At 67.4% G+C, this 9,348-nt stretch overlaps 2 protein-coding genes across 7 annotated transcripts in view; one reads left to right on the top strand and one right to left on the bottom strand.

Annotated features, from left to right (window-relative positions):
* Nucleotides 1–4,114, top strand: part of AHNAK2 (AHNAK nucleoprotein 2) — a 25,598-nt gene extending 21,484 nt beyond the window's left edge. For 2 of the 6 annotated variants that reach the window (XM_027120763.1, XM_027120761.1), the window contains one exon: nucleotides 369–4,114. In XM_027120763.1, coding sequence (XP_026976564.1) covers nucleotides 369–3,634 — 3,266 coding nt within the window. In that variant the 3' untranslated portion in view covers nucleotides 3,635–4,114. Of the gene's footprint in view, nucleotides 1–7 lie in introns of all 6 variants that reach the window. The other 4 variants (XM_027120766.1, XM_027120762.1, XM_027120765.1 and 1 more) reach the window with 3 other exon arrangements.
* Nucleotides 4,115–6,903: 2,789 nt separating this feature from the next.
* Nucleotides 6,904–9,348, bottom strand: part of PLD4 (phospholipase D family member 4) — a 12,368-nt gene continuing 9,923 nt past the window's right edge. The window contains exons 6-10 of the mRNA XM_027120760.1: nucleotides 9,020–9,220; nucleotides 8,213–8,352; nucleotides 7,883–8,048; nucleotides 7,712–7,808; nucleotides 6,904–7,363 (exon numbers count right to left, since the gene is read on the bottom strand). Coding sequence (XP_026976561.1) covers nucleotides 7,161–7,363; nucleotides 7,712–7,808; nucleotides 7,883–8,048; nucleotides 8,213–8,352; nucleotides 9,020–9,220 — 807 coding nt within the window. The 3' untranslated portion in view covers nucleotides 6,904–7,160. The remainder of the gene's footprint in view (nucleotides 7,364–7,711; nucleotides 7,809–7,882; nucleotides 8,049–8,212; nucleotides 8,353–9,019; nucleotides 9,221–9,348) is intronic.

Below are 9,348 nucleotides of genomic sequence, written 5' to 3'. Positions count from 1 at the left end.
GCCCAAGGTGGACCTCAAGGGGCCCAAACTGGACCGGCAGGACGCCAAGGGTGAGGTGACTACCCCCAACGTGGAGGTGTTACTGCCCAGCGTGGAGGTGGACACCCAGGCTGCGGGAACCAAGCTGGAGAGTGACGTGTCCCTTGGGGACAAGGAGGTGGCCACCAGAGACAGCAAGTTCAAAATGCCCAAGTTCAAGATGCCGTCCTTCGGGGTGTCGGCTCCCAGCAAGTCCGTCGAAGCCGCCTTGGAAGAGTCCGTACCCAATGTCCAGGCCCAGGTGACCCTGTCCTCGGTGCAGGCCGACGTGAAGACCAGTGCCCTCAGCATCGAGCTGCCGTCCACCGAGCTGGAGGTCAAGGGTGCCAAGGTGGGCGTGAAGCTCCCAGAGGGCCACCTTCTCAGAGCAGGGCCCAGGGAAGTGGCGCTGGGAATTGCGCTCAAAGGCCACCTGCCCAAATTGGAGAAGCCCAGCATCAAGGTGCCCAAGGTGGACATTGAGGGGCCCAAACTGGACCTGAAGGACGCCAAGGGTGAGGTACTCACAAAATACCAGGTGACTCTCCCTGGAGCCGCTGTCTCCCCGGGGCTCCCTCTGGAAGCGGCCCCTTGTTCCCAGAACGATGCCTATCTTCCCAGCTCAGAAAGTTCTGCCAGTCTTCCAACCCAGGAGAGAGTTGCAGCATCCCAGACTGACAGTCCCGCAGGCCCTGTGGACCCCATGTTTCTTGCGTCATACGGTCGGGTGAGTTTTCCTAAGTTTCATCCACCAAAGTTCGGGTTTTCTGTCCCAGAAGCAGCCGATGCAGAGGTGGAGGCCGGTGCCGGGGGTTGTGCCCCCTCTCTCTCCACTACTGGCCCTGCCCGGGGCCTGGACTCCACAGCTGTGCCGCGCAGCGCGTGGCCGTCAGCAGTGGCTGCAGGTGAGAGCCCAGCTAAAGATACTGAACGTGGAGGGAAAGATAGTCCCTTAAAAATGCCGTGGATCAAGCTTCCGTCATTCAGCTGGTCCCCAGAGAAGGGGGCGGTGCCCCCAGAGGACCCTGAATGCAACCTGGACGACGCAGAGATCGGCGTGGCTGTGGACACGGGTCTCAAGGGCGTGCCCCCTGGGTGTCCTGTGTCTGCAGTGGAGGTGGCTGTGGACGCGCTTCCGGAGAAGGATGGAGAGGAGAGTGGCGTGGGGTCGCCTGGCTGCGCTGTGCTGGAACACGCACCCCTCACAGGGCTCACTCCAGAGGGAGGGCCCGGCCTGCCACGCGGAGACCCCGCTGCTCCACGCTCTAGGCCCCCGGCGGGGGGTGGCGCTCCAGAAGGAGCGGACGTGGACCCCCATCTGCCACAGGCCCACACTCCCCTTTTGGACTTTGTCAGACCCGACCTCAGACCCAGCAAGGCCAAGGTGGGGGGGAGCTCGTCAGCTGGTGGCCCTCCGTCTCCGGGACACAGCAGCCAAGGGCACGGGCTCCGGGACGGCCCGGCAAGCCAGCCTCTCGGCGAGGCGATGGCCCCCTCAGTAGGAGACCCCCAGCAGCCGTCCTGCAGCCCAGCAGATGTGGACGCTCCCGCGGTGGAGAGCGCGGCCTCGCAGGGGGGCTGGTTCAGGATGCCCGCGCTCCGCCTGCCCAGCCTCCGGCGCCCCGCCAGGGAGAGGGGGGCGGCTGGGGCTCGGGGGGCGCCAGTGCCCGCGCCTGCTGCCAGCACACTGAGGGAAGGAGAAAGCCCAGCTCCAGTCAGGGGTCAGGGGGTTCCTGGGTCAGAGGTGGAAGAAGCTATGTCCCTGCAGCCCCCAGAGGCAGGGGCGGACGAGGCAGCAGCGGAGCTGGCGTCCTACGCAGACGCAGACGTCCTAAAGAGAGGTCCTGGGGACAAACGCTCAGAGCTGCACCTCTCTCCTGCAGGGGCACCTGCTGCAGGCCTTTCCCCTTCCGAGGCCAGGGTCCGTCCAGGCGAAGGCTCCCTCCCTCTTCAGATGCCTAGCAGCAGGCTTTCAGGAACCCAGGCCCCTCCTGCTGGGCCTGCAGGACCAGGCCTTGCTGCGGGGCAGGGGCGGGCAGAGGAATGGCCCTCCCAGCCTGAAGGCCCCATTAAACTGAAGGCGTCCAGGACCGCCGGGCCGTCCCAGGTTTCTGTCGTTAACATGGGTCAGCCCTGGGAAGGCTCCGTGGTAACTGTCAGACTGCCCAGGTTAAGCGTGCCAAGGTTCGCCTTTCCTGACCCCAGCTCCGAGGCCGACGTCTTTATCCCCGCTGTGACAGAAGTGCAGTGCCCGGGGAGCAGCCTTGCCCACGCCCTGCACGAGGGAAGCCCGGGAGTCTGGGGCGCCAGCATCCTGAGGGCAGGTGCTGGGACCCCTGAGGGGCAGCCCGTGGCCCTTGGCTTCTCCCCGGAAGCTTCCCCCATTTCCGAGGTCAGAGTGCATGTTCAGCGTGCGCAGGGAGAGGGCCCCGAGGTCGCCGTCCACAGCAGGGCGACGGCAGAGTTGGCTGACCTCTCGGGACCCGAGGCTATTTCCACCCAGGTCGTGCGGCAGTTGGAGATCCCCGCGTCTGAGATCCAAACGGCTTCTTACGGATTCTCGTTGCTAAAGGTGAAGGTGCCGGAGCCCCGCACGCGGGTGAGTGTCCGAGACTCCCGGCTGAGGGACGGCCTGCAGGAGGCTTCCCAACAAGCCGCCCCGGGAGCAGAGCCCGCCTCTGGAGGTCCGCAGCCGGACACCGCAGGACCGTCTGAAGTGATCTCGCCCAGTGTCGATGTGCCTGGACAGCCAACGTTCACGCCCAAAGTGCACTCTGGCCGCCAGGGTGCCGACAGCTGCTGCGACAAGGCCGAGGGTGCAGAGGTTCTCGCATTTCCCCCTAAAGAAGCCGGCGGGGAGGCAGCTACCTCCCGGGCAGAGGAAGGCTCGGCTCCAGGAGAGAAACCAGGAGGTAGAAGGTCTGGTCTGTTCAGGTTTTGGCTTCCGAACATTGGCTTTTCTTCCTCTGCCGAAGAGCCACGCGCTGATTCCAAAGGCGAGGCCCGCGCGGCGGCTGCCCTCCAGACACAGCCTGGGGCACGGCCCGAGGCAGAGCTCCCTAGGAAGCCCCAGAGGGCGGGCTGGTTTCGATTCCCCACATTAGGGCTCTCCTCCTCTCCCACCAAGAAAAGCGAAAGCTCTGAAGACGAGGCAGCTCTGGCGGAGCAAGACGCCCAAGAACAAGCGGCCACGTTCTTTGATGCCCCAGAGAGCTTCTCTCCAGAGGGCGAGGGGGCCGGGGGGCCGGCGGAGACTGCGGGCGCCAGAGCGATGGCCACGTCCACGGCAAGGACGGGGCTGGTCCTGCTGGAGCAGGACCCAGAGGGCGGGATGCACCTGCACCCGGGCCCACCACAGAGTGAGGACAGACAGACAGACGAAAGGAGGCCCTGCGAAGCTCCCACCGTGAGGACGCGCATGTCCACCTTGATTCACAGCACCGAGAGCGAAGCAGAGGTGCCCGAGAGCGGCGGGGCCCCGCCCTCACACAGCCCCCCCGAAGTGGGACCCCAAACACGCCGGCCTCCCAGAGCCTCGGCAGCAGAGGCGGCACCCGGACGCCCCACGCGACCCCAGCCCCACGCGGGGTCCTGTGCCCCTGACGGTCTTGGTTAGACACGTGTTACTCGAGACCCCTGCCCACCAGGCCCTCGAGAACACAACTGCTGCTTGGAGAAGGGGCTGTGACGGCCGTGGGCGCAGAAGTCGTTTGGGGTTCAACTCCTGTCCTGCTGCTGCCTCCTGGTGAAGGTCGATTCGCTCTTTCGGGCAGAGTCCGGCGTGTTCCAGGAGACCCCGCTCCCCGCTCGCTCGCAAGCCCCCACTCCGCTGTTGGATGGCTCGCCGCCAGCGCGGCAAATGCACGCCCCTGGGCTGGGGGCGGGCGAGCCAGCAGAGGTCGTTCAGACGGCCGTGAGTTCCCACGGGACGGTCTGTGGGCGTCCGCTTGCCCGCGGCACCCCCCCCCCCCGCGTGCCCGGCCCCTCAGTGTACCCGCTGCGGCCAGGCTGCAGACGGGACCTGTCTGGCTGCTCCCGGGACCCTGGACGGGCAATAAATCCAGTGCTGCTTCCCCAGTGCTGACTGTGAGGTGTTTGTCCTGGTTGGAGTCCATCCCTGCGCTCCCCCACGCGCTCCGTCCTAAGTTGCTCGGGAAAGCAGAGTCAGGGGCGGCTCACTCATCCGTCTGTCTGTCCAGACCCTCCTCTGAGCCAGCGGCTGCGAGAGACCAAGAGGAAGCAGGCGAGGGCCCAGGAGTCCACAGTGTGGCCGGGGAGGCAGCGCAAGGCGTGGGTGGTGGGCACAGCAGGGACAGCACACAGGGGCCTTTGGCCTCGGGGGCCGGGGATGGGGAGCTGGGGCCTCGGCCGCGGTGGGGGCCCATCTCAGAGGCTTCCTTTGCCGTGGTGGCCCTCCACCCCAAGCAGCCCACGGGAAGCAGATTCGGAACAAGGTTGGAGGAGTTTCCTATGAACTTCCAGGGGTCAGATCTCCTCCCGGCTGCCTTCAGACGCCCCTCAGGGGCCCGTGGGCACGAGGCACTCGGAGTGGGAGCTGGAGCCGATCCCACCTCCCTTCTGCTTGGAGAGGAGCCGCTGCTCTCGTGGCTGCGGCTACAGGAAAAAGAGCAGGGCTGGGCGGGGGCGGGTTGGGGGGACGCTGGGCCCAGAGGGCATCCTGCTGCCCCCGAGGCTACTCCCCCCAACCCCCTCCCCATGCTGCCCTGACAGAGTCTGGGAGGCTGGGTCCTTCCCCCTGGCCACCGTGGGAAGTCCCATCTCCCGTGGCCGGCTGGGAAGGTCCCCCAAGGTAGGAGATGTGGAACCCTTTGGACGGTGGGGCGGGGGACGGAAAGCTCAGTGGGGACTGGGTCCCGCAGTCAAGGAGGCTGCAGGAGCCACTCCCAGCCCCAGCCTCGCCCCGCCCGTCAGACCGACGTGGGGCGCACAGCCCCCTGGGAACACTGCGGTGGGGCCTGCCTGGCTCCGTGGGTTTCGTTCCTCTCTGAACCCAGAGTCAAGGCTGCTGGAGGCCTGGCAGGCGGCTGTCAGCCTGTGGGGAGCCACTGACAGCACGGGCCCTTCCACCTTCCGTGTGGCCTCTGTTCTGTGTGACGTGTGTGAGCCACCTGCCCTGTGTGACAGCCTCACCACAAGCGAGTGGCTTGAAACAACACACACTTACGATCCCCCGTCTCTGGGTCAGGAGTCCCAGCGCAGCTCAGCCGGGTCCTACGAGGCCGCCATTGAGGCACTGGCCAGGCTGCCTCGTCTCCAGACTCAGCTGGGGAAGGAGCCACCTCCCACGCTCACAAGGCTGCTGGGTGCAGGTTGGGTGGCTGAGGGCCCTGTTTCTTGCTGGCTGGAGGCTGGAGGCTGCCCTGCGGGCCTCTCCACAGGACGGCTCACGGGCGTCTCCTTCCTCACAGCAAGGGTCAGCCCCCTGCAAGATGCTGTTACCACCTCATGTCACATAACCACCTCTGCGTGTTCTACCTGTCGCAGGCGAGGCAGCCAGTGCCCTCCCTCGAGGGAGGGGTCACACAAGGGCCTGGGTTCCAGGGCCCCAGGAGGCAGGGTCTGTCTCCCACACCCCAGAAGGGGTCCCCGGGCCTCTCGCGCCTCATCCCCAGGCCTCCTGTGACGGGGGTCTGCCTTGGAGGCCTCCGAGGCTGCCGCTGAGGTGTGGCCACCAGACCCACCGTGTGTGAAGGGGGCTTGTGCTGGCTGTGGCCTTTCACCCTGTTGCCCCGCCACAGCCTGGCGCACAGAGCCCTCCTGGACCACGGCCCATCAGCCTAGGGAGCAGCGGGCCTGGGGTCTGCTGCTTCTGGGGCGCTGGCCTGCAGCACGCTTGCGGTGGGAGTGGCGTGCCGCCAGGGGAGCTCACGCACAGACCAGCACCCAGGGGCCCTGGGCGCGTCTCAGGCCGCGCGGAGCCATGGCGCTCTCTCCAGATCCCCGCGGGTCTGGGCAGGGAGACGGGCTGGGTTTGGGGATCTTCCTCGCAGACGAGGACCCAGTCAGGTCTCCCTGGGGCCGAGATGACGTGGGAACTGGGGAGCAGCGGCCCGGGGTGGGCCTGGGGCCCGCTCGCTCAGCTCCTTCAGCGGCCAGGGTCTCCTGGACATTAAGCCAGCCCCCAGCTCTAGCCTCGGGTGCCCTGGGGGCCTCTGCGAGGGCAGGTGGGCTCTGAAGCCGAGGTCAGAAACCAGAAGGTGGCGAGGCCAGGGCCGAGACAGGCTTCTGACCCAGCATTCCTAGCAGAAGGGCCAGAACCGAGCTGTCAGACCAGGATTCAGCTCCTGCCTCTGCAGGGCAGGTGCTGGGCGAGGCCCAAGAGAGGGTGAGCTCCAATGGGGCTGCACCCAAACCCCATCCTGGCTGGCGTCACCCTCCCCCCAGCTCAAACCCAGGTCCTCTCCACTCTACAACTCTACCGCCCGGTTCCCGGCCCCTTATACACCAGGACTGGGTGCCACGAGCAGCTTGGCCTCTGCAGGCCTGGGCCCACCACCTCAGGCGCCAGCCCCGCCCCCATCAGGCCTGGGCCCGCCCCAGGCGCCAGCCCCGCCCCCATCAGGCCTGGGCCCACCCCGGGCACCAGCCCCGCCCCCATCAGGCCTGGGCCCGCCCCCATCAGGCCTGGGCCCGCCCCAGGCGCCAGCCCCGCCCCCTGCTCTGTCCCTGGGTTCCTGTGGGCGGGAGGCTGGACGCTGGGGAGAGTCACGGGCTAGCATGGCGGAAGCCCAGCCCCGCCTCAATGTGGCCTCGTGGACACAGGCGCCTCCCAGGTGGGTAGAGGCTGAACTCCAGCCTGGGGCTGAGAAGGTGGGACGCAGCCTGACCCAGGACTCACAGAAGAAACAGGGAGGCACACAGTGGTGTAAAGGCTCCGTGTGTGGGCAGGAATTGCGGCTCTGTGGGAGCCAGGGAGGGCATCCTGGAGGGCTCCGTGGAGGAGGTGGGGGTTTAAGAGGGGCTAGATTTGGAGAGCAAACAGTTTGCGCCTGCCCTGCATTGGGCAGTCCTGCCCCTGACCAGGGCTTGTGCGGATGGAGCTGCTCGGGGTCGAGACTGGGGGCCAGGCAGGGAGGCCTGGTCGGGAACAGTGGGGCTCCGCAGCCAGGAAGAACTGGACGTCAGCCCTGCCAAACACAGTCCTGGCCCTGGGCCTGTCCATCCAGGCCTACAGCGTAGCGGGAGCTCCAGTCTCGCTCAAACAGTTGCCGCAGCTGCCCCTGCACGGTGGCCGCCCCTGGCTGGGCGCTGGAGGCCCTCTGGCTGACCACCAGGCCCACACCCGAGGTGCTGCTGAAGTAATCTTCGGACCAGTTGGAAGTGCCTGTGGGCGGAGACGCTGGGTTACTGGGCCGCACGGGGGGTCCTCTGCTGTCTGGCCCAGCCCGATGGCCCCAGTGGCCACCCTGCCGTGGTCCGACTCCAGCCCTGCAGCCTCTCAGTGCTCGGGGGGCTCGGTGCCAGGAGTCCCCACCTGCCTCCATGGGGGAGGGCCTGAGCCCTTTAGCAGGTCCCTGCCCGGGGTCCACGCTGGACAGAAGAACAGCACCCTCTTCAGCACCCGGCCTGGCCACCGCAGGCCTGTGTGCCCTCTGCTGGTGTCTGCTCGCTCGGCAGCCCATGAGGACTCAGGGGTCCTGAGCCGCTGCCCGCAGCCCTCCCCCCTGCTCACCTATGTAGGCCGCCTTCTCCGTGACCATGAACTTGCTGTGGTTCACCCTGCTGAAGGGGATGTTGGAGTGGTTCCTCACGGGCACAATGAAGACTTTCTTGGGGGAACAGAGAGGGTGTGTCAGCCAACAGGGAGGCTACTTCCCGGCCCGGCCAGGGGGTGGGTCCTCACCACGTCCACGAACACGTTGGCTGCGGGGTTGCTGAGGGCCTGCAGGGACCGCAGGTAGGGGAACATGCTGGGGTCCGTGTTGAGCCAGCAGCTGACCAGCAGGCGCACGCGCACGCCCCTGCTGACGGCCGCCACCCGCAGCGCCGTGTCCAGCACCGGCCAGTACCTGGGGAGGGGTGCGGGGGAGGGTCAGGGTCCTCAGGTCAACCGGGCCCTGCGCACACACCCCGAGTGGGCAGGGGTCCTGGTGGGCGAGGAGACAGGCCAGGAGCTGCCCACGGGCAGAGGGGCCTCCCCTGTCCGGGGCCACCCGGCTCCCTCCTGGCCTACCTGGCGGGGTGGCTGAAGCGTGTTGTGGGGAAATACTCCATCACCGAGGCATAGATGAACTCCCGGGCGCCCCCTATCACCGCCAGCAGCGCGTCCAGGTCCCAGGTGCGGCCATTGGGGCAGAGTGCGGGCGGCGATGCCTGTGTGGGCAGAGAGGTCCCTGAGGGCACTGCCCACCTGGTTCTGAGCCACTGGGTTCCTGGACCCGTGACGCCGCGGTGCACCCACCCTCCAGCACTGGGAACCAGGAGGAAGACAAGACGTGGGGTCTAAACAGGGGCCCCGGGCTGGCCTGACGCCGGAGGAAGCCCCCTGCGCGTCTCAGCCGGGGTCCCCACATCTGGGGAAGCGTCCCTGCCTCCGAGGCAGGGTCTCCACTGTAGCCCAGCACTGGGGGAGCTGCCATGTACCCTGAGGGGGGGTCGTGGCTGGTGGGCATGACCGCCCGCCCCTCAGTCCCCCTCTCCTCCCCACAGAGTGACAATTGCCTGATGCATGGGTCCTCCCCGCCCCCCCTGGTCCTGAGTCAGACCCCATCCAACAGTGTGCTCTGGGCCCCCGGGGCCACAGGACGACCCCCACAAGCACTCAGGTGGCCTGTCTCCCGTGGATGACGATGACCGCGTCCTCTGCTGGGGCCGGGCCTGCCCCTCCGCCATCCATGGCGCCGGGTCCCAGAGCCGTGGCCCCGAGGACCTAGCAGACTCTGGGCTGTCTGCAGGGCAGGCCCAGGGTGGGCGGGGCTCCCTGTGCCTCTGGCCAGCCAGGAGAGCAGGGGCTCCAGTCGGCCCCCCCGACCACTCTTACCGAGAAGTAGGCAGTGGTGGGCACCCCGTCAAAGTAGTCCCGGAGGGGCTGGAAGCGGTTGATGTGGGAGGAGAAGTTCCGCGGCCAGGGTCTGGGGAGGACAGCCTTCGGCACCCCCAGCACCCAGTAGGTCCGGAAGGTCTTCTCCAGGTCCTGGGCCAGGCGGCTGCAGTTGTAGATGATGGCCCCGAGCTCCTTCACCTGCAGGCACCGGGGCAGTGCTGCGAGAGGGCCCTGGGGCCATGTGGACCCCCTGGGCCGGGGGTGCCAGGCAGGTGCAGCCATCGCCCGCGAGAACCCGTAGTAGGTGGTGCGCGGGGGGGGGGGGG

Source organism: Aethalodelphis obliquidens, unplaced genomic scaffold (genome assembly GCF_003676395.1).
Source record: "Aethalodelphis obliquidens isolate GAN/ISIS:26980383/991018 unplaced genomic scaffold, ASM367639v1 scaffold21, whole genome shotgun sequence".
In the NCBI taxonomy this organism is placed as follows: Eukaryota; Metazoa; Chordata; class Mammalia; order Artiodactyla; family Delphinidae; genus Aethalodelphis; species Aethalodelphis obliquidens.
Note: the sequence above shows the minus strand (reverse complement) of the source record. Positions and strands in the feature narration are given on the sequence as shown.